The following is a 25,174-nucleotide window of genomic DNA, read 5'->3' as shown; positions in this document are numbered from 1 at the left end:
AATCAGTTTTTCATATTCCCTATTATTGTATGACCATCAAAGCTTAGTAAGAAAGCAGAAAGGGAAAGTGTGTGTGGGGGGGTGTGCCTGCAGACAGCAAAAATAGAATGACATTTTTGCCCACTTCTTTTCTAGTCTGCCAAGAGTGTTATCTATACACTTTAAGATACAGGCAAGAAATCTGCCGGTCCACAGATATCTGCAGATTATGATCCACTAGACCTAATTTCTCTTCAGCAGATGATGGTGAACAGTGCAAGATTCACCACCTAGCTTACCTTATCTTCAGATGTTGACTCTGTGGCTGCACAAGCCTTTGTGTTCCTCAGCACTGGTTCAGGGGGCAGGAACAAGACCAACTCAGTGCCTGTATAAAAGAATCACCTTACTAACTCAGAAAAACTGCAAAAGATAAATCCATTGGAGATCTAGCCCGACTTTCTAATAAGCAGGGTAAAAATATGATAATAGCCCTTAATCCAAGTCTCTTGTAAAAATCTCTAAGGGCCAGTGACAATGCTGTGATTATTAAAAATTATTTCAAGCCTGTGCTACCTGACTGCCTCAGTTGATGGTATTTCAAGATTAGTGTGAGTGAATTTTGGAACGGAAACCTTGGACAGAATGTGACAGAATGTGAATAAAAATCTTCCTGCTTCCAGAGTGACCAGGTGACTTACCTAGAGGATCTCTTTTGGGGCAAGATATGAATAGGCTTGAAGAAGTCAGATACCATCCACCAATAATGAGGGGAAGCAAACAATGCACTGTAAAAGGCAGATCACAGATCACGAGTATTTTACTGCTTTAGAAATAGTTTGAGATGAGCAGAACTGTAATTTTGGCACTATTTTGATGTAAGACTATTTTGGAGCTACTCAGTACAAGACATAGGATGGCTGAGAGTCTGCTGAAACTATTGGTCCCCCCCATTTCCTCTAATATGAGCATTTGGGTCTCATTTTCAAAGAAGGCCACATATAGACAGGAAGAGTTAGCCAAGAATGCTGGTAAAGAGACATCACAGTCCTTACTGAAGCCTCAACAACTGAAATGCAGTTTCAAAACCACCTTTATTCTGCTTGAAGATTTATTACAATTTTTAAAGCAACTCAAAAACAAGACACAGCTTCATCAACTCTACAGCTTGACCAAAATTTCAAGGAGGCATGTTTTCACTGTTGCCTTGTAAAGGCAATTTACAACCTGCTTTACCCTTCACCTCCTCAAAGACAATTTTAAAACAAAGTAATCCTAATGTTTTAAAGACATTTAACAGAACAGAGCTTTATTTTCAAAAACAAGTATTAAAAAATAAAATAGCAGCATCTTGGGCAGCTAATGCAATCTCATCAGGACAAGTGCAATGTAACATTACCAACTCCTGCAGTTTAGTCTCAACTGCAGTTAAATACAACATCATTCTACATAAAATGTACTTTGGAACCTTGTCCCATGGGAGGCATCATGCTTTGAGCTGCCCCTTTCTAAAGTGATCCTGAAAAAAATTATTATCAGGATTCACTTTCCCAACTTAATACCATGCATAGCAAAAGCACTGTGTGAAAATCAGCAGAAGTTTTCCCCATTAGAAGCATCTGAATGGTTTCCCAAGCATTATTATTTCATAGCCAATGACAAGACAAAGTCATTTCTTCACTACAGAACAGTTGACACCAAATAGAAAATCTGATGATTTGATTTTACGGATTGCTTGACAAGATTTCTTAGATAAAGGACCCATACAGACAAGCTTGCTTTTTTTTTGCCTTTTTTTTTTTAAAGAAACTATCCAACAACACAGAAACTCAGCTTTCTAACTGTATGGGAAACATGCTGCACCCACAAAGGTCTAGTGTGCATGTGTGCATCTTTAAACAAAGTTAATGATATCACTTACTGATTTCAGCAAAATGATCATGATCTGTAAAAATGCACCTATATTGGGATCTGTTCATACATAAACACAACAAGTGTGCACCTGTATGTGCAGATACATATCCCCAGCCAGCAAATTCAAATTTCAACTTAAGGAAATCAGAAACTCCTATTTTTGCTTGGGAGTTTTGGTTCTCTTTGCTATGTCTCATACCTTTCAAAGGCCTTGTGAAAGAGAGGCTGCAGTGCAGTACAGCTCAAGGATTTAAAATAAAACAAAGATTTCCCCAAACAAACAAACAAAAACAAATTAAAAAAGGTAACAACCCCCCCATCTATATATTATACTAGATGAAAAAGCTACACATCAACAGAAATACAGAAAAAACCCCACTGTGTTTCTTCAGTTATATCCCCATGTTTTTTTTTCTGTATATAGTAGTCTGTTTGAGATCAAATCAAAACTGGAGTGAAGAATATCATAGAATCATAGAATCAGTTGGGTTGGAAAAGACCTCCGAGATCATCAAGTCCAACCCTTGGTCCAACTCCAGTCAATTTACAAGATCATGGCACTCAGTGCCATGTCCAATCTCAGTTTAAAAACCTCCAGGGATGGTGAATCCACCACCTCTCTGGACAGGCCATTCCAATGCCTCATTACTCTTTCTGTAAATTTCCCCTGGCAGAGCTTGAGCCCATGCCCCCTCATCCTATTGCTGAGTGCCTGGGAGAAGAGACCAACCCCCACCTGGCTAGAACTTCCCTTCAGGTAGCTCTAGACAGTGATGAGGTCACCTCTGAGCCTCCTCTTCTCCAGACTAAACAACCCCAGCTCCCTCAGCCTCTCCCCATAGGACTTGTGCTCCAGTCACTTCATCACCCTTGTTGCTCTTCTCTGGACCCGCTCCAGCCCCTCAGTATCTTTCTGAACTGAGGGGCCCAGAACTGAACACAATACTCAAGGTGTGGCCTCACCAACGTAGAGTACAGGGGAAGGATCACTTCCCTAGTCCTGCTGGCCACACTATTTTTGATACAGGCCAGGATCCCATTGGCCTTCTTGGCCACCTGGGCACACTGTTGGCTCATGTTGAGCTTCCTGTCAATTAGTACCCCCAGGTCCCTTTCTGCCTGGCTGCTCTCCAGCCACTCTGTGCCCAGCCTGTAGCGCTGCAGGGGGTTGTTGTGGCCAAAGTGCAGGACCCGGCATTGGCCTTGTTGAACTTCATCCCATTGGAATCAGCCCATCTCTCAACTCTATCCAGATCCCTCTGCAGAGCCCTCCTGCTTTCCAGCAGGTTGACACTCCCTCCCAACTTGGTGTCATCAGCAAATTTGCTGATGATGGACTCAATCCCCTCATCTAAATCATCAATAAAGCTGTTAAACAGGACTGGACCCAACACAGACCCCTGGGGAACACCACTAGTGACCGGCTGCCAGCTGGATGCATCTTTAATGATACATTAAAGACAACTCTGCAGTGAATAGGGCGTTTAGCAGGACTTAGTTCTGTGCATTAAGGAGGAAGAGAACTGCAGAGGCCACACAATACGTAAGTACTAAAGAAAACCCACTCATGGCCAATCTGAGGGCGTATGTGATCCCTCCAAATTGCAGACTCTGTGTAGGCAGAACATCCCCTTAAGAAGCTCTAAGCACTCATCCTTACAATATAGTGCTTGTTTCTCATTGTTGCTGGTGCAAGATAAGCAAGTGCCAAATTTGCACACAAACTATTGTTTTTGGTGCTACACCCACACATTAAGAGAAGTTGCACAGCAAACTGGAACGAATTATATTTCATACTGGGCTGGGCATGCTAAGGATAAGGCCCACTGACATAGCAGGGGTTTTCTTAATACGAGGAAAATTAGACCCAAATGCCTTAACTATGATAAAATTTGACAAAGGCTACGTGAAACATCAATTCAGACTACATATATTTTGCCTACAGAGAAAAAAATAAAATTTTACTCTTGAAATATTTAACATTCAGAAATTAATGTCTTTCTGAAGAATATTCTGAATTGCTACAAATGTTAAACTGCTGTATATTGAACTCGCCTGTAACTTCAAGCCCAGGAGTATAATTGGCATGCTAGTAATTGTTGGTGCTTTTCACAGTAAAAACCAGTTATTAGTATATCAAATTTACATGGTCCTACAGGGCTGAAAAGAGTGTGGAATGAAGAAGGGAAAGGATGAAGCCTCTACTTCTATTCAGGAAAAATATTCAGAATAATTTTCAAAGTGATGACTGTCATAAAACATCAGTATTTGTTGAATCTTGTTTCGTGATATAAATTGTAGTAAGAAAATACACCTATAGGAGAGCAAAAACAACCCCCCCAAAAAAAAAGGCACAAAATCAAAATAAAATCAAAAGCCTTACAGCCTCAGAAATGAAGTTAACAATGTGAAAATGAAAAGAAAATATGAAGATAATAGGAGACTGGTAAATTTCCTCTTATTTCCAATAGCTTATAAAGCCCTGCACACTTAGAAATAAAACACAAGTATCTGTAAACCAGAGCTATTATGGGAGAACGCTATGGGTCTCCCTCTTTCGACTGTGTGTGCAACTCTCATTAATAGTAATGGCTATTACCTTTTTTAATCTTGGGGGAAGAATAAATTCCTATGTTCATTTAGTCAGATCTTTTCCAAGACTTCCTCTTAACTTCATTTCTTTATCAGTTTGCAATGTGTGAATTTCCTCAGTGATCAGAACAATAAATAACCACTGCAAATCACTGTCAGTAAATTATCCCAGAATTACTAATAAATCTGGTTTAGTCGGATTCATGTATTTGTTTTCTTTAACTGAACCATAATTCTCTAAGTCTCTGGTGCCCCAAAATTATGGAACTGTTCACTTTGATAATGCCTCATCCTACAAACTTCTGAAAGTAAGTATCATAGCCTAATAATTTTTTTAAAAAGACATTTTCCAGTCTAAATCACCTCTATATTGTGTTAGAGGTGGGAGCCTTTTCTTCCCATAATACTAATACAAAAAACCCCTAGGCAACAGATTAGAGAAACTTCCTTCATGTGAAATGAAAATACCTTTACATGCTGACAAAAATTCTGCCACAGGAGGTCAAGAAGTCATTTATTTACTGTGAAGGTGGATTAATTCTGAGATCCAAACTATATACACTCTAGACTGCAGTAGCAAAATATCCCCATTTTTTTCTGCAGTCACTATCAAAGAAGGATACACTATTCTTTTGTCTTCCAAATACAAAGACAATTGTGATAAAAGTTCAAAATGCTTCAAGAAGCAAATGTAGCATGGTACCATATTCTAAAGATATCTCTGAAGCAGTATTGTTGGACTCAGTGATATTTGTAATGTTCCTATACTTTTTATTGAATAAAGCAGCTTTGAAGCTTATCAGGCACTGCCCAACATAATATTTAGTCAAAAAAATTTATGAACTATTTAAACTTTGAGCAAGTAGCTCAAAATTCTACTGTTCTAAAGAAAATTGTGAAATATTCTATAGTTTTAATTCTCAAGCCAACTCTTGCTGGCTTCCTGTACATTAAAAAAACCCCAAAACAATAAAAAAATACCAACCAAAAAAACCCCCAAGCCCCAAGAAAAAAAACAAACAAGAAAATTAATAACAAAAATTAATCATTAGGAAAAATATTCTCAGATAAAAGAAATAAAGAAAAAAAAAAGAGAAGGAAACAAGAAAGAAAAAGAAGCCTGTAGATACACTTGAAAGAAGACTACAGCCTAAAGAAAATACATTATTGCATAGCATGGTCTAAAAATTCAGCTTTCAGCAAACAGAAAAGGTTAAAAAAGAAGCAGTTTGGTATTGACAGTTCCCATCAATGATTGTTAGTCATCAAGTACTATGTACATTATTATACATTGTATGCCATTGAAAGTCCGGTGTTCTTCAGTCTTAAATATATTCTTAAACAGGATTTTTAATCACCTAAACAAAACACTTCCTGGCACTTTTTCTATTACAATTACTCTGAAGAACATACTGTAACTGAAGTCCTTTTAACGTGTCCCTTAGAAATGAAAGTGCCATTCTGCTACATATCATTCACCAGAAACCAAAAATCCACAATGCTGTTGTGTCTGGATCCACTGAGTGCAGCAACACCATTCCAAGTCATGTCGTGACCACGAAATTCCAATAACTGAATGACACAGACCTCTTATATCTTATGTCTGGATAATCCAATGTTCTAGCTGGTAAAGCTTTAGAAGTGGTTGTAAACAAGCACCATGCTTAAAGGCCTCTATGTCCCTGCAGGGAGATCAGGTTTGGATTTTTCTCTTGTGTTTTTCTTTTCTCTTGTGTTTTTCATTTCTTAATCACACAAAAAAAAAAGCACTTCAGATTACAAACATACATTCACAGCTTACTACTGTGATCTCTCCCATTGCAGTTGTGAAGGAAATCTCTAGTCCCATCTGAAGACAGGTAGCTTTGATACTGCAAATGCTTGAGTAAAGCTGAAAGGAGCCTTTTCTCTCCAGAGGCCTCAAGGTTGTCAAATCATTTCTTTAGAAAAAAACAAACAACCCGCAGTTTAAGATCTTCATCGTCTCTGCTGTCCATATACTGGGTAGGCTAGTGTGACATTGAGAGAGTCATTGTGCTGCACAAGTGACGTGTGTTGATAATGTAGCACCAGTTCTTTGAGCGAGTTGTACAAGTTATATGGCTCTGCAAATCCATACCCAGTAGGTGTTTTGTTGATCACACAGTGCTTTACTTCTCCATCCACCCTAAAAAGGAAGAAAAAACCCCAGTTTTTAATTTTTGAGTACAGTAAAATTAAGACAGAAAATAAGGTATTGGCAATAAATCTTAAGATACTTGTCAGTACATAGAATTCTTCTCTTCTGTGGTGAGCTAATGGTAGAAACCCGGGTTTAGTCCAAATTCAAAAATGTCATGCTCAGGGAGGCAGGAGATAGGCAGAACTTAGCAGCTGCACTGAAAGGAGTGCACCCATGCTTTGGTTTCCCTTCTGAGTGAGGCTCATCTTTCAAAGTGGCACAGGAGCTGTGTAGGAAATGCAGCAGCAAAAAAGAATGGCTTAAGGGCCTGTTGGCCTGCTTCTAAACCCAAAGGTCCAACGGGAATTATGCATATGCAAGTGTTTATCTGCCCCCTGCTCAAGGTAGGCCCCTCAAATGTTAGTTGTATCATTCAAAAATTATAGTACGTACACAACAGAACAGGCATAGCAGCCTTGTTTGCTGCTCTCTCGAACAAGGAATGTTCCATCTCTCTTTCCCCGCAGCAGACTTTCAGCTTGGTTTCTATTGATATTTCCCACATTCCATGTTCTCTCATCATGATGGGGCAAGTCCTCATCATCTTCTACCATCGAGTACTGGCTGTGAAAATGGGAAAAAATGTGTTTGTGAAACAGAGAAAAATTCGCTAATTAACTTGTCTCCATTTCGTATTACTTACAAGAAAAAGAAACCTCAGTGGTTAGTTAGATACCTCCCTGTTAAACCTAGGGATGTAAACCAAGTTATACTGCACCGTTCAAACCACTGAACAGAACTAAAATACAAGCTCTGTTTCTTGTTTTTTTTGAAGAACACTCATGTAAATCTGAAGAAGAAAATGAAAAGATGCTGTGTTATTTTTCAGAATCTGCTGTGAGCACTCCAGTACTTCTGCAATTGCTCCCTGTTTTGGTAAATAGCAAGCCCCAAAAAATCAATACCCCCTGAGTCAGCTTCATTTCCAAAGATCAGAACACTTGGTCAGCAGTGAAAAATCATGCAATGTATCAACTACAGCTGCTGCTTGGAGAAGCTGTGAGCAGCTGTACAGGTGGACAAATTAATTATTTATAGAGGATAAGGTTTTGTGGAAAGGGTGCAATAGTAGAGTGCTTTCTCTCTCCCTTCCTTATAAACAGATTACAAGAAGAGCAGATAAAGCCTTCTCTACTAAATCAGACACCAGGTGTATAGCTGATTCAGAGTTACAGTGAACCCTGTGAGCTAAAGCCCACAATTAAAAAAGATGCATTTAATTCAGCTGTGTAGACATCCCTTTGGTATTCTGCAGCTCCAGTTGTCCACTTCCCCAGCAGCCTGCACTGATGGGCCCTGCCTCTCCTGCTCAGCTTGCAATCAGTCTGTGTTTGGATAATACACTTATTCTCTCTGCAACACGTTTTTAAACAGTTTTCCTTGATCTGAGAAAAGATGACTTCTCACTCATCTATGGTTCTGTCTTTCTGAAGATATTCAAAGTAGTCTACAAAAATCAACAATCTCACACAGAATTCAATTTTTCTTAAAGAAAAAGGGTTCTCCTATTTCTCTCTAGGTCTCTTATCCCATCATACTTTTGACCTGTGGGATATTCAAATACATTCAGTAGTGGCTCCATTTTCAATTTAGAGAGTGTGATTCCCGTTTTTCATCCTGCTCATTATATTGAGAGTTTGTGGTTTTATTGTTTTGGTTTTTTTCCTGCATTACAACTTTAGAACAAGAGTCATATTCTGAAAGTTTAATTTTTTGACAGTTACCAGGATGGCTGGCAAGGAGAGTCATAGACTGAGAGAAAAGGAAGAATTTTTTTTTAAACAGTTTCACTTACTATTTTGATGCCACACTAAACCCATGGTGTGGCATTATTCTTATTCTACTGTTTAAGTGATAGGAGTCCTACTGGAAACAGGTGCCTACGTAATTTATATATTATCTTTGAATTGGGCTAAGACTGAGAAAACAACACGGCTTTAAAACGTGTATGTTATTTTTATCTCCTGCTTCTACCACAGCAGATAAACACAATTTTCAGGATAACAGTAAGAGACTCAATAAACCAAGCCAAATCAAAATAGACGTGGATAAGGCTAGAATGTAAATCCACTGAAGAGTCATTGTCAGTCTGCTGCTTTCATTGTATATTCAAACAGGCAGCAGAAAAGGGATGTACAAAAAACTAAATAAGTAGAAAATGTTGACACAAATATTACTGAGACAACTTTACTTTTCTCTTTGTTCATTCTTCACTGTTACTACACTTCATATATTATTTTGTGTCTTGCTTTTGTTAAAGTTTGGTCTACATTCATACAACTCAAGTACTTTTTTCTTTTTTTTTCCAGGAATGAAATGAAATGCACTCATTAGTCTAGCCCCTGTCAGAACCTATAGTGAACTAAATTGCTTGAAATGACAGAGTACTATCCTGCCATTTTCCAGAAAAATTAAATAGACCACAAAGCAAGAGAAGGACCACTCCTCAGTATATACAAATTTATCACCTCCAACAGCAGTGTGATATACTGATGTGGATATCACTATAGGAGATAATAACACAGTACCAACAGCAGAAATTTGGAAAAAGGCTGCTCATGCCTAAGAGACCTTCTGTACAATCAATCCATCCATATGACATCTCTCTAAGATATTCAGGGTAACACTTCATGTAAGAATAAAGAATAAAGACACAGGTTACACTTCAGCGCTTTGCTATAGTAACTTGATCTTACAGTTCCCTGAAAAATGCAGAGTAGGGAGGTGAGACAGCACCCTTTCCAATGCTTGCATTATGTCATAAGAGTCTGCAGTTACTGCAGACCTAGGCTTCAGATTTCCTCTGTGTGGCCCAAGAATTAAATATGCTTTATCTAACTTTTCTGTAAGATGATTTGAAACATCAGAAATATTTACATCTCTCAATACTTACTCTTCAGCATTTTCATTTCCAAGCCATTCATTTAGCTTCTTTTGCCGAACACCTTTTTGAGTCAGCCACCTGGACAATAATTGCAAATAAAAAAAATTTTTTAGTTGCAGAAGTTGGATACCATTAAAAACAACTTAAAAGCAAATTTGTTAATTCATGATACTCACATCAAGTACTGATCTCTTGTCTTCCTCAGCTGTATGAGGTCTGGCTTAATGCTGTTCATACGCTTGTCTATCTCTCTATATTCAGCTGCTTGCTTCTTCAAATCTTCTTCTAATCTACGCCTGCTGTCCACAATTTCACTTATCCGAGACTTCAGTTTTTCAAAATTGTGCATAATTCTGGATAAAATGATATGGTGGGTTAAACTCTGATCTCTTATTCATAACTTTATAATCTGCTATTTAGAGGTGTAGACACTTCAGAGAACAGATTACTTCTCTAGATGTAGGTATGTATTTTGCAAGTTCACATCTAGCCTATTTTAAGCTTCTTTGCTTACATGTGAACAACTTTAAACTTGTCATTTTGCTTCAGTTTCAGGCAGACCTACACTTGGCATTATTAGTTTTTTTCAAAAATCATACAATTTGATATGAAAACCCAAATACTGACCTTTGTATTTCTTTTTCATTTCCATCACGTTTAAACTTTTCAATGTAGTCCTTACTGTATCTTTCTTGTGTTTGACACTGTTCTTCAAATATTTTTATTGTTTCATTAAATGCCTCAATAGCTGTTCTTTTCATTTGAATTTCCTGAAAATAAATTAATTGTTACTACAGTTTATATGAGACAAAGGGGAAAATTTATTGGCTTCTATCACAGAAACACTTCAATATATTGCAAAACAAGACTTATATCCCTTTACCCAAAAGGCAATCTGCAAAGCCTTACATCACAGAGACAACAGGCTTGTGCAAAAGCCTCCCATGATAAACTTTCCATAATGAGGGTAGAACTGCTAGAAAAAGAATCAGTTACAATCTTTGCTTTGTCTAAATAAACTTATTTGTGATACTTAGAGCCTTATGGCAGTGTCTTTTGCCCTTTGTACCAACTAATGTCCTTAGAGATGCATCTGGCTTTCTGAAATAAATGTGTAAAATACAGGACTGGACAGGTCTCAGGAGGTCACCTGGCCTATCCTGACACTACATAGCTTGTTGATAGACAAGTCTTAAATCATTCAAGTTCAAATTCAAGTTGCCAGCAGTTCTCCACTTTTCAATTATTTTTAGGTGTATTTCCCACACATTTTAAGAAGCAGTCTTGATTTTGGGTCTGTACAACCACACTAATTCACTGGCACTTCAAGATGTGGCTAATAATTGATGAAGTTGAAAGAAGGACAGAGGCAGCTTTTCATTCCTGCATTATGTCTACACACGTCATCTCTGTCCTGCGCAGGTAAGCCAGACCTTTCAAAAGCCAGTAAAAATATGCAATGCTTCCTTGCAAATGTGCCTTGAAAACCATAACTCATCTCAACGAGGTCAGTATGCAGAAGTGCTGGCAAATCAAGATAGTTATGTACTTGCTCTGGATGGAGTTGTCAGACTGAAAAGGCAATAGCTGTTCAAACATGAGTAAGCAATTGTACTATTCAAAGCAAGCACATGAGGGCAATGGCAGTGGTGGCAAAAAGGAGGAATAGGAAGATGGCAGTATGAATTCACAATAACATTCTTCAAAATCTACCAAGTCTTCCACTGACCCTTTGGTTCAAATCTAGCTCACCTGAGATGTTCTTGTGTAGTCTTCATAGAGTCTGTCATATTCTCTGCTCTTTTCTTGGAACTGGGTATTATATTCATGTAATTTCTTTCCCACTGCTTCAATGCTATCCTCTTTTACAACTTGATCCTGGAATGATGAGCAGAAGGAAAGATATTCCATAATGAAATACAAATATTGCACAGATTTTCCAGATAAAACTGCTTAGAAATGCCTAGATAATTACATGGAAATGTGATTCCTCTTTCTTCAATACAGAGATATAATACTAAATGCATAATATGCAAATGAGACATTAATGACAAAAAAGAAATTTTGCTCTGCAAGTGTTTAGCTTTATACTGAAAATTATATATTTCACCACTGAGTGGGATATTTATTAAGTTGCTTGTTTCCTAATAATGTATCTGCGGTATTTAAATTTTCAAATATTTACATGAAAAGTGTGTTTTTCAACAAAAATATCAGGTTTTATACCCAATTCATTTTTCCAAACATTAACAGAGCTGAAGTTCTTCATGATAAATGAGTTCTAAGTCTGCAGTAATTTCTCTGTATTTAAGTGAAGCACAAAGAAAATAGACTAAATTACCTGCTGGTACTTAGATACTGGATACAGTAATTTTACATCCAGTTTAGGATTATACTGGGCTAGAGATTCATTCCGGTAGTGGTTTATTAGCTCAACCACAGAGTTGAAAGTTAATGGGTCAGAAAAACCATATTTTCCATCTCGATGAAAAATTTTGATTAATTTATTATTTCCTCCTTTCCTGCAAAAAAAGTATGTTGAAAAGTTAGGCATACTTCAAAAGTACTATTTCCTAAAGCATACTGTATGTTAAATACATGTTACTATCAAGTATTACAGAACCAGTTTAAATTACCTTACCTTAGCGTAAGTGTGTAGTCTCCATGCATTTTGGTTGAAGCATCTCGTACCAAAAATGTACCATCAGCAGTGTCTCGAAGCTTCTCATTTACTTCTTCTCTAAAATGAAAGCAAAAGTAACCAGTCATTTCAGTTACTTTACACACATATATTCTCTCGCTGCACTTTATATTCTTCTGTTTTAAAACAGGTGGGCTTGAGAAGCCTTCTAGATCTCCATATTAATAAATACAACTATTCAATAGCTTACTTAAAATTTTTGAGGAACAACTGGGATATAAAAATGGCATACTCTGTCCTATCACTGCTGGACAAAATTATTATTCATGCAAAGATCCTTCTGCTTGTTCATACAAGCCTGTACAATTGGAGCAGTCTAATGTACCTATATATAGTACAGTTAAAAATGTTGCTAATATATGGCACCTGTTAGTCTTGATGTGTTAACTGTTATGCTTACAGTTGAGGTTTTGGATGAAAGATAAGAAGAAAAAATATTTATTTCTTAGTGCCGTCCTTTCATGCTAGCATTTCACATATCTGTCTTAAAGTAACAGAACCATCATTTTGCATACTACATTCTATCTGACTGCCAGTAACTTTTTAGTCATATTTGGAATAAAACCAGCTGTATTATGTTTGCATTGGAAAATATCCTAAAAATGGCTCTTATAACTGTAAATTTTCTACACTTGGAGGATAATACATATACACAGAATAGCACAGCAAGAACATAATGCCAAACACAAAAAATATATGTCTTGAGCTGATTTACCTTGAGATATCTCCCCAGTACCATTCAGCGTCTTGTAATGACATGTTGTTATTCATGCTATTGTTAGTTACGGTATTAGGTTTCGGTGGCTTAGGAGGCAGTGCTGCAAATTAAAGGGGGGGAAAAAGTTCATTGTAACTCACTGAAAAAATGGCTATATATTCCTTGAAGTCACATATTATTACATGAATTCTATGATTCTATGACTGAGGAAAGAAAAGGACTGGTTACCAAACAGAGTTGTCCATCACTAACAGTCTTTAAAAGACTTTACAGGACTGAAAACAAAATAATTCAGAATAAAGTTGTAGTGTTTCAAAAAACTCTGTTACTCTTGTAATAATATCTTTGATGCAAAATACAACACTATACTCATCTCCTCCCCCTGTGAAGAAAGTATTTGAGAAAAAAAGTCTGAAGTTTGTTTTTACCTTCTTCCACTATCTTCAGGTGAACAGAAATAATAAAACATGCCAATTTTTTTTATGCTCCTATGCAATGAACTTAGAGGAATTTTGCTGCTTCCTTACCTAGAAGTAGAGTAATAAAATATGCAAACCCACAGCAATACTATATATTTTTTAAAAATTGGGGTTTTGTGATCCTCAGCATTCTGTGCAATGATTTGCAAACACCCCCCCCAAACCCTAACAGTTTAAGAAACACATCTGTGACCCAAATATCTCCTGTGTTAATCTTAGTAGTCTGCAGAATAAATTGTTCCAAATGCCAGGACTCATTAAAAACCACATCCCCTTTTTCTCAATGTCACAGCTGCGTACGTATACCAGTGGGTGCCAAAGAAGATACTGCAGCACTGACTTAGTAACAAGGGGGACTATATTGGAATCAGGATTAAAAATCAACTCAGCTCTTTCATTTCTCCAGTAAGTACATCATTCCTGTCCTGTATAGTATGAGCAGACTCAAAAGACCACGTTTTAAAGTTGCAATGAATATCAGGATAGCATAATATTTTCATATGATATCAAAAATTATGCTGAAAAAGGTATTCAATTAATATTGCTAGATATTAAAAATGTTTTTCCATAAATAATCCAAACTAATGATTTGTAATCACTATTTCAGGAAATAAGAGTGTTACTACAGCATCTCTTTTTAGGCACAGTGTGGAACAGAGATAGCAAAAATAAAATTGAAAGAAAAATAATTTTTATTATATAATAGCAAGACTAGAACTACATTTGACATAATAAAATCAAACCAGAAATAAGTCAATTCATTAAAAATTCAGTTAAATAAGCAGTCGGGTATATATTAAGATTACTAAAACCATGCACTAAAACACAATCTCATTCTAATTTATGAAAACAAAGACATTTGTATCAATAACAAAATAAGGAAATCCTCCACATTCAGTAAGAATTTTTCAGCAGCTATTGCAAAGATGAAAATTAATTAAGTCTTCTATAATAAGACTGCAGTTTTACCTGGTGGATCCATTTCTATGTAAAACATCAAGTCTGTGCCACAACTTATATCTGTCTTATGATATTCTATATCCAGCTCTTCCATATTCCAAACAGTATTGTACATTTGTACTAGTTTCACTGAGTAAGCTCAGATACAAGAAAAGAGTGAGATTCTCTTTGTAATGGTGTCTTGGAATTCATTTTAAAACCTATAAGGGGCTGCACTGTAACCTATTACATCATAATCCTCAGCCAATCATGTCAAAATAATGCCACCAAACCACTCCTGCTTCCTCATTTTGCTCTACATTGATCTTAAAACAATTTCAGTTTTGGAAAGTATCTACACTTAGCAGAACTGCAATATAAACCTTGGTATTACACAAAAAAGGAGCAAGTGGGCTCTCCTTGCCTGTGTTCCTGGCTCATTTTTCTGACTTAGCAGCATGGTACAGTCCAATCCTGGCAGGATGACAAAAGGCTGATATGCTGCAGCACGTAGCTCTTACGCGCACACGACACATGCACACTCACACCAGGGCAGCTCCCTTTAGAAGCAGGTCAGTCACATCTCAGTTGCATTCTCCTGCTTGGATGCCTGAAGTTTACCATTCAAACAGCTTTAAAAGGATTCTAGACCTACTGTACACATTAAAGATGCAGAAGGGAAAAGAGCACGACTCTGTGTGTGTGTATCCATTACACACTCATTTTAGACAAACATACACACAGAGAGGCATATATATCTACATAATAAAACACAGGTTATGTTTTTAAACTGTGCAGATTTCTATTATTTCAATGGGCACACGGGTCTGATAGGGTAGATATTATTACATAAAATGTGCTTACCACAGACCTCTCTTCCTCTCTTATCATTATGTAACAAAATACAGTTCAAATCAATGTAGATTAACTGATTTTGAAATCTAAAAACCAAATATTGTAATTCTCTGAAAACAAGGAAGAAAGTCAAAACCGAGCAAGACCTTGGAAAGCGTTTTTGCTGTCGGTCAGGATACAACAGGATTTAGTCTGCCTTTTCTCAGTTTCTCTACCTTCTTCTCACTGAGATATTTATCACCTTAATTGTTTCTAACAGCAGGAGTCCCCTGTCAGTGTCTTCTGCATCACTTGACTCTATGTCATCAATATCCTCCTACCATTTAGAAATATTCCATCTCAACTCCCCCCATCAGTCAGTGTTAACTCTCTCACGCCTCTTGGAAGAAACAAGCACAGAATAGGTTATTAACTACAGAGCAGAATGCTACGTAATGTGAATGCTTTATACTTGCTATAATCTATGGGGAAAGAAAACCAGAGACCAAAAATAACCACAACAAAGACAAGCTGTAGCAACTATATATGTGCATCTTTAGAAATCCTGGAGCAGCTGAAATATGCTCCATCTCACAAACACTCATTAAAAAAATTAACACTATTTATATACTTCCCAAACATTTCACATGTTAACCCCTGCTTCCTCTCCCCCTTCCCCCCACTGTCTGTGCCCCTCAGCAGGTTACTCCTTTCTGACAAGCCTCAACATATAAAAGCATATCTAGAGCACCAGAATACAAAAAGATGCATGCTAGTTTGCTTCATACATTAAGAAGCTTGAATTCATTCTGAAGTAGACTCTCCTCTCTATGTTTAGGTAGACATGCTCCAAAGATTCCTTTCATTTCAAAACCGAAACAGGATACTTAAAATCATCCCAGACACAAGTCCAAACACTGAACTTGGAGGTTTAACCCACCTGCTACCCAAACAGTTGAGTTGCCAAGGTAATTATATAAATTAAGTTACAAAGATTTCCTATGAAGACCATATTGCTGCATTTAGGTCTCATGTGAGATCAGTAAGCTTTTTTAATCCATTGAATAAAGACTTTCAGGAAAAATGACTTCACTAGGGTTTCACTGGTGGACAAATTTAGAATTGAACAAACTTGTATAATCAGGTTAGTGCTCAGCTCACACTAGCCAAGCCTGCAGGCAATCAAAGACAGGAGGCAGATAGGCTATTCCCCATTCCGTATATAACCTGGAGAGGTACTGAACTACTTAATTTACGCATCTTAAGACTGTTAAAGCTCTACCTCGTAATTAGTTAAAGTACTATACTTGCACGAGATGATGAAGAAAACACACATAGAAATTCAAAATCACTTACTTTGTAAATTATGCATCGCAAATGGTCACCCTTGTAATACAGTCGGAAAATACAATCCAATATCGGTTTCCTCTTATAAAAATCTTGGTTGAAAAAAAAATCAACCCCAAACCTCCTTTTACTAGGAAGCTCTTTTGAAGCAATGACGAACAAAAATTTCTGAAACAAAGATTACTTTGCTTTTCAACCACTGTTCCATAAAAATCCCTAAAAGAGCTGTAACATGCAGTAGAAAATCTAAGCCTTCTCTCTCTCTCTTCTTAACTGCTTAAAGCTCTGTGCTGTGCAGAAGGTATCCACTTACTCTGGCTCATCATTAAAAAGTGAACCTGACTTCAGTACTGTGGAAAAAAAAAAAGAAACCACCACCCTCAGTAGCTTGCATGTCTCTCTCAGATAAAGATCTCAGCTTCATGATTAACTTGGGCAGGTTCAAATATTTGCTGAGCCAAGGATTTCAGGTGGGGGAGGGGATCTAGATTCAAAGTAAAAATTGTCATCGGCTAACCAGTGGCCAATGCAGGGCTAACTTTCTCATTTTAGCTAAGTAAATGAGAAGGCCATTGTAAGAGGCCTTAAAATAGTCTCTGTCACTGGTTGGTGCATGCAGTATCAAAGACGAGAAAAGCACCATGCACAGCGAAATAAATTTTCCTTGAGAAGAGCCACATCTCTTGAAGCAGCCCCATGCAGGCAACATAGACCACTTGCAAGCACAGCATCACCTCCTACAACACTCATGCTGGATCACAAATACAGGTCCTGCACCAAGACCCTTAGACAGACACTGAGGCTTTTTATCTATTTCCTAGGAACCAAAAATTTTAGATAAAACATGTCTGTATCCATGGTGTTTTCCTGTAGGTCAGGATTGTGCCTTTCTTGGGCAGGCAGATGGGAAGAGAGAGAGCTTTAGTTCAAATTTATTTTCCTTGCCTTAGTGTTTCATGGAGACCAAACTTGCTAAGGGAACACAGCAGCAACTGAAGACCCTGCTCCCCTGTGCCTACAGAGGTTACCCTTCTTTGCCAGCTAAACTTCTACAAGGGAATAAATTCAAGGTGAAAGGAGAAGCAGACACATTCGGAGAAACGGAGAAGGGTATTATTTTCCTCCTACTTTCTGGAAACAGACAATTTCTCATAGCTATGTAGCTTGAGATCTGCTTGTTGTTCCTTATGACTGCTAAACAGCATCAAAAAGTTATTGCTTCCTTAATACTTTAGGTATCAAAATCCTTCTATGCTACAAAACACCACTTGTGCCTAATAATGAAATCCCAAATATCTGCAGTGTATTTTTGATGTTTTGCAGGTGATTAGCTTCATCTGTAAGAACTCCTTGCTTTTTTAGTTTTAGCCTTTGCTTAGCTGAATGATTCTCAGTTGTAAATATAATTTAAAGCAGCAGAGTTGTAAAGGTATAGCCTACTTCAAGTGGAGATGGAAACCTGTGTTTCTGAACTAATCCAGCTTTGGACTGTAGCTGATATGCCTTTTTACTGTTAAAATTATAGATGGGGTTGAGACCCCTTCTTGGTTTATAGGATCACAATACAGAAGTATAACCTCAAGGGAGAAAAAGTCCAAACCTGGTTCACTGAATTTTTTTATCTTTTTAAAAAGCACAGGTACCCAGACAGAGATAGAGTTCCAAAATATCCTGCAGAAGGGAATTAAGTGCCTTGTCAGAAAAGATGCACATACTTATATTTTCAAATATTGCCCTGTCTTTACTTTTTATTGAAATTTTAAAACCTTGAGAGGTGCCCATTTAATCTGCAGCCTGCAATTACTTGCAGTCATACTCACAGTGTTCTTCTATCAAGATAGCATAATTTTTTCCAAAAACTTACGTCTGAAGCAGGAAAGGAACTGATCAGATTTGACGTGCTTTCATGTATGTTATACATACTTACAAAAAAGCCCGCCCCCGTATCAATCTGTCAAAAATGCTAATAACATTGCGTATATTGTTTCATTTTTACCAGATACTTCAATTAGGTATTGAGAAACATAAACGTCAGGCTAATGTCAAAACTTAAAGCAAGAATACGGCCTTCCAAAGCACCGTGATTAAACAGGCATTTTGCTTTTCTTTAGATCAGGGATAAAACCTGATTTTTATTAGCTGAGAAGGGGAGCCCTCTGCTGGGTGAATCAAGGACGCACAATATCCCTCCCTGCCGTGTAGCGTTTGCTCCCCTGGGACACTGCCTTCTGAGTCCTCCACACCATGCCAGGCACTGCTGAAGTCCAGCCAAGACTGTGACAGGATGCAGAAAAATCTTGACAAGGGACATCATTCCTACACATTAGTTTACATCCTCAGGACACTACTACCAACAGGACTATGGTCTCAGTCTGACCTCTGTAGCAGTTCAGGAGAGCTTTGAGTCCAATTCCAAGAGGAACTGGATCAGCCTTTCCGCTGTCCTGGTCTGGCTGCTTTGCTACCCACCTTTGTGAGGCTAAAAGCAAACCATCTGCACCGTGGATATACTGCCACGACTTTCACCCCATTCCCAACAAGTGAGCACTTCCATGTAAGGCAGTCTTATTACCTCACTCATTTTCACCTATGATCCTCTGAGTAGTAAAACCTACCTCTTCATGCTTAAAACTGCAATATTTCAGTTTGAGCCATTATTTACAATGGTACAAGTCTGAGAAACAGGGATAAACTAGAACAGACAACCCAGACAAAGCACCTCGGCTTGACTAAGTGCACAGGCTATTAGAGGCTTTGATTCGTCCATACAAGGCAGCTCTTTCCTGCCTCTGCAGTAGCTCTTTCTCCATTGTTCATCAGCAATGCTACCAGCTTCCCAAGTTCCACTGCTCCCTCACCGCATCCCCCTTCCACTTTGCCATCCTGAGATAAGGTAGACCTTATTCGCACACACCCAAATCCCCTCCACACACTTTAACACATCCTCAAAGCCAATAAAGAACCCCTATCTCCCTGAAATCCCCACCCAAAATCACTCCCCAGTTCTTTCAAAACCCTGCCTTTCTCTGACCTGCCTTTGCAGCTAACGCCAAATTTACCATGCTGCCACAAGCACCCACCAAGCCCCACAGACAGCTCTGGGATCTGCATCCAGCACAGGCTTCCTCTAGATGGGAAAGCCAGGAGCCTTTATGATCCTTGACAATCAACTGAAATAAAACCCATGTCTTCTATAACTAGAAATACAGCCTAATATAGCCTGTTTTCCAATATTTACCTTCACAAGTCTGTATGATGTGTGAGACTGTGAGAAAAGACACTTGACTTCCTTCTGAAGACTAAGTAGCATGGTTTGCTAAAATGTGTTATGATTAAGATATTTTCTTCTAATAGCACTGTTTTGAATAGCATATTTAGAGACTTGCATTTTGTTCCTGACTGAAAATCAGCCTTACTTTTTCAACTGAAGCTTGTGCAGCTATACATCAAGTTGGGGTGTTCAAATTGGATGTGAAATCACCTGGCTTGCACACCAACACAATCTTCTGGCTCTCCTACTGATACACTTAAAGAATGAGACAGGAGTTAGAAAACTGATTTAATTTTCTCCAGCCTTATTTCTCCTGTAACATTACTTTGTCTTTACCTGCTCTGCAAAAATCTATGATTCTATGAACAGGTATTATAACTTTAGTATTTTAACTTTTGTATAGGACTAAGCCCTATTCTAATTCACAAACTAAAATGCAAAGTTTGTTGATGAACACTGTGACAGAGTTAAAAAACCCAATCTCATTGTTCTCTGATAACTAATGGTCCAGGAGTAAATTACTCTATTTGCATTATGGTGTTCAAAGTATCATTTTAGCTAAAAGATGTCCAATTAAAGATGCCCAATTTAAGATACTTAATTTTAAGATACAATAAGATGTATTTCGAGTTGCTTACTTTCTTTTGTTTTTAGGCAAGAAGGATAATTAGTGGGTGACGTGGTAAGAAAAACCCCCACCATTGTGCAAAGGTCTCCTCGCAATTCAGATCGTTGTCTCTAACCCTACAGTTGATGTATCTATGTACTGCATAAGGTACCGCTAAAACTTCATGCACAACTTGTTTGAGACAGAATGTTCTCATCTTAACAGAAAGAAGTAAGAAAGGAGGAAGCCATTGCTCCAGCTGGTGAAAAAAAGAAGAAATGTGGCAGCACTGGCTTCCCTGTTGTCACTTAGTAGTCACGACATTATTTTCAACACAAAAAATTCTTTCTGTGTGAAACCTCTTAACTTCTCCACTTGTAAAATTCTACTAAAAATTGTAATTCTCAAAACATGTGACAAATAAGGTGTATTTTATTGGAATCTTCTTTTTATTACAATGTCTTTAAACAATATTTATGGGAAATCAAGCCACTGCAAGCAATAATCTTGAAGGTGGCAATTCTGAAAAATACATCCTAGACTCTTCTATAAGAGAACTACAAAAACAGACCACTTCAGATGTTCAGGTCAATGAATGACTTTGGTGTGGAAATGGACTCATGTGCTAATCCTGCAAATTTACAGAACATTATATGAATTTTAAAAATTATGCAAACCCTTTACAGTCCTAAGAGCAGAGGCTAGTTAACCATAGACTACAAAGCCTGAAAATTTGTACCTGAGCTTTTTTCCATCATATTAATATATGTGCAAATATGGTTCTAAAAGACATTCCACTAGACAGGACGAGCTTCAAAATGCACAAGGAAGAAGTTCTATTTTTGTAACAGATCACATGAAAAATCCAGGGAGGACCCTAAAAACAAACTATTGTGAAATATTGATTAATGCAGAAGTAATATTTAAAAAATCAGAAGTTTCATTACAGTTATTAAGGTAGTGTCATCAAACCTGATGGATACAATGACATTTCTTCAATCAACCTAATGATACTCTCTCAAGATGACTAGACTGCTTGTCCTTATTAGTAGTTCTAACATCAACGCCTTTCACTTTCATGCTTTCCTTACATAAAGAAACTCAGACATTCAACCAAGTGATCTCTTAAGTGCAACTTATAAAATCCTTACTTTTATTAAGTTGACCTTACATTTGTAACCTCCCAATCAGTGTCTCTAAACATGTATATTTACATACTTTAAACCATTTACAAATGTATAGGTATAAAAAATTCTATAAGCATTAGCGTATCAGGGGATATACTATCTATTTTGAAGACTTGTAATGTGTGACAAAGAAAATAATTCTTCAATAACTCTTCCTAAATATTTAGCAGCTTTTAGCTAATTCTTAGTAAAACAGGACAAATAGTCATTTAAATGTTTGGACTCTCCCAGTTATGAAGCATTAGAAAGAAAAATACAAGGTGATCCTTGAAATGCCTGCTTAACTATTTTGACAAAATGTAACAAAACCAAATAGGTGTAAACTAGCTGAAAACAGTGGAGCTCTACATGTTAGGGAAAGTTCCCTAATTAGTACAGCTGGCAAGATTAGAAAAGCCTTTCAACCAAAGCAGTAGGAACAAAAATTTTAGCTTTTTGAGGTAATGAATTCACTAGCTGATGAAGGGGGACTATTCAATGTGCCTACCTGACATACAGGAAATAAAGCACTTTTTGGCTGCCAGGCTCTAGCTCTTCAAATCTTAAGCAGCCCTACAAACACTATTACCATGAACTTTATTTTTGTACTTTGACTAGAGAGGTAGGAAAGTCACAGGCTGTTCAGTGCTCACCATCACCCTATCCTCTGTTCAGATATTCTCTGTTAAGCTGTGAATTGACTTGCTTTCCACTAACATGTAAAGTTCCCTGACTTAATTTCTTTTGCATACAGTTAGCAACTATGCCTTGCTTCTACCAAAGATTTGATTCAAACCCAGCAATTTTCTATAAATTAGAGGTGGGCATTACTGTTTGTTAACTAAATTAGATGCTAACTTACAGAATCAATACAAGTGTGATCTAACTTTCCTGGATGGGCTCTCAATATTTTTTGCATTATTTATATTTACATCAATAAATAAATCTTTTGAGTATGTAGATTAAAAATGTATATATGCAAATAAATGGGGAAATTTTATTTTCACCAGTGTCTCTATGGGGCATAGTAGGTCTAAGAAAATTTGCCTGGGAGTAAAATGAGTGTTCAATAAGACCTCCAAAATTAACCCCTCCACTACTGTATGATAGGCATTCTATTGGTTTGCAGGTCTTAAAATCTCCCAAATTCTTATTTGCCGTTTACTGAAAAAATCCTAAGGCTGTACAAAGCATAGGTACTAAAATGATTTTAATGAAAAAGACAATTTCTTATGAAACAAACATTGCACATCAAATTAAACAGACACACAACTTCTATTTAGTTCTGTAGTTGTGCACTTTGCTTTGCATTCATTTTGATTAAAAAAGAAAAAAAAACAATCTACTGTCCTTATGTTGAGTAAAACAATGGCATATAACGTTTTAAATTAATTTTTTTTTACCTGGTACAGGCTGTTTCTCATTCCATTCACTCGTGATTAAAACCTCTAGGATTTTTATGTGCTGTTCTGTATTATCAGAGCTGGAAGAGATGGATTAGAGAGTAAGAATTAGGAAAAATGCAAAAGTTTACTTTACAATTATTCAAAAAACATGGGAAAAATTTACCACAATGCCCTCACATCAGAAATAAAGTCAGAAAATTAATTAATTCAACTTACTTTTGTACATAACTAACCCATATTTACAATACAAAATATGATAAAGATGACCCATATACCTCGCTATCTGGAATCTGAAAAGCAGAGGGCTGAAGATTTCAGCCAGAGACCTTGCATTCAACAGATTTTTGCTGGAGGCTTGACAAACTCTGAGGAAATGTTTGAGCAAATACTGGAGTGTGAGCCAATACTGGGGAGGTATATTTGGAGATCTGATGAGTTTCTTCAGCAATTGAGCATATTCCTCTGAGCTCTGCACTTCTGCAAGCAAACAGATAAAAGGCTCTTGAAATCAGCACAGGAACATTCAAGTAAAATGAAACATCATGAAAAATGAACATTCAAGAAAAAACATCAATTTTACAGAAAAAAGAAATCTGTCCTTCATTCGAGCTGCAAGATTTCTTTCTTCTTTTAAAAAAGTGAAACGTTCAGAGGAGAGCGAAGAATAAGTATTTAGAAGTCAAATGGAAACAGATACACATTTTGGTAAAAACCACAACATGTTCAGAGTGTACTGGTAGAAGTCTGTCTTGTGTTTAGCGTTACACATGATTGGGTAATTCTGAGATGCACTAGATAAGTCTCACAGGTGCTGTTCTAACTTTGAAGGTTACCAGTAACAATATCCCATCCTGAGATATATAACAGAATACTTGGCCCATGTGCTGAAAGCCTATAGCTGTACTTGTTTAAAATGACCACTGTAGATGATGAATCTTATATGCATGTATTTCTCACTTCATAATCTGCAACTCCCAATGTAACACAGCACTCCATGACCTCTAATACATTTACTTTGTCAGCACTGATAAAAAGTTAAAAATTAGCTTTCTGCATACAGGTAAGTCCTTGATTTTTCTCCCCAGTTCTTCTACAGTATTTCTGCTTATATTTTCCATTATGTTTACCTAAATAAGTAACCAAATAATGCAGAATAATGTCTAGTTCTGAACTGAAACAGCTTTCACCAAAAGTGGTACAAGTATTTATGTTTTCTGAGACGTTGACAGGTCATGTGGAATCTTCCCTGTTCTGTGAGTGACAGGTGGACCACCAGATACTCAGAATTCTAATAAAAGCTTTTTTGTTTGACATTTGAAATAATGTGATAATCATACCTTGAGCTACAGAAATCATGTCACTGTGAACAGCTGCTGGAATGATGGGATTTGGCAGGTCCAGGATATACCTCTTAAGAGCATCTGATAAAGTATGCACATCAAATGTCTCTAAATCTAACGAAGAGGAATCTAAAGGGAAAGAGCAACATAGTTTTTAGACTTCAGAATCTGCAAAAACTATCCAAAGCTCATTATATTAGGGCTTCATAACAAGCCAAAATTGCTCACCTACATCTGGTTTATGGGGAATAACTCCTAAGAAAGAATATAAGACACCAAGAAGCATCTTTGAGACGAAGAACATACAATGAACTACATGCCCAGGCCTTTGGCATGTCATGAACCGAATGGCTTCCACAGCTGTGTGTGGCCTTCTGTCACATACAGTTCAGGAATGAACTTAGAGTAACAGTAGTGACTTGCTGCATGTTAGCAATGTAATTGAACAGCAGAACATTTGTAACAGGTCTCTGTTTTATGTGTAAATATTTTGTGTAAGAAGTAAGTATTAATCAAAGGTTTGGTCTGCTGCCGCTTCTCTACTGGTAGCTGCTTCTATTATGACTGAAATTTTGATTAACAACTTGGGGCTCCAAGTCTCTAAATATTTACACGAGTAAGTCCAAACAAACATACACATGCAGAACTGTGCGCTTCGTGTTGTAGGCAGCTGTTACAATTTATCTTGTAAAACCTGATACCCTTCCAGGATAGTTATGACTTAGGATAAGGTTTGGGGGTGTCACATAAAGGACTACTTGTTAGCGTTGAAGCAA

General features: G+C 37.2%; 1 protein-coding gene across 4 annotated transcripts in view; it reads right to left on the bottom strand.

Annotated features, from left to right (window-relative positions):
- Positions 1-1,054: 1,054 nt before the first annotated feature.
- PIK3R1 (phosphoinositide-3-kinase regulatory subunit 1) overlaps positions 1,055-25,174 on the bottom strand; it is a 60,819-nt gene continuing 36,699 nt past the window's right edge. For 2 of the 4 annotated variants that reach the window (XM_071581489.1, XM_071581488.1), the window contains 12 exons: positions 24,396-24,527; positions 23,334-23,535; positions 23,056-23,135; positions 13,007-13,109; positions 12,232-12,330; positions 11,932-12,112; positions 11,343-11,468; positions 10,218-10,360; positions 9,767-9,943; positions 9,600-9,668; positions 7,100-7,270; positions 1,055-6,652 (listed from right to left, as the gene is read on the bottom strand). In XM_071581489.1, coding sequence (XP_071437590.1) covers positions 6,463-6,652; positions 7,100-7,270; positions 9,600-9,668; positions 9,767-9,943; positions 10,218-10,360; positions 11,343-11,468; positions 11,932-12,112; positions 12,232-12,330; positions 13,007-13,109; positions 23,056-23,135; positions 23,334-23,535; positions 24,396-24,527 — 1,673 coding nt within the window. In that variant the 3' untranslated portion in view covers positions 1,055-6,462. Of the gene's footprint in view, positions 6,653-7,099; positions 7,271-9,599; positions 9,669-9,766; positions 9,944-10,217; positions 10,361-11,342; positions 11,469-11,931; positions 12,113-12,231; positions 12,331-13,006; positions 13,110-14,457; positions 14,608-16,617; positions 17,021-23,055; positions 23,136-23,333; positions 23,536-24,395; positions 24,528-25,174 lie in introns of those variants that run through there. The other 2 variants (XM_071581490.1, XM_071581491.1) reach the window with 2 other exon arrangements.

Source organism: Pithys albifrons, chromosome Z (assembly GCF_047495875.1).
Source record: "Pithys albifrons albifrons isolate INPA30051 chromosome Z, PitAlb_v1, whole genome shotgun sequence".
Taxonomy (NCBI): domain Eukaryota; kingdom Metazoa; phylum Chordata; class Aves; order Passeriformes; family Thamnophilidae; genus Pithys; species Pithys albifrons.
This window is presented reverse-complemented; position numbering and strand designations above follow the sequence as displayed.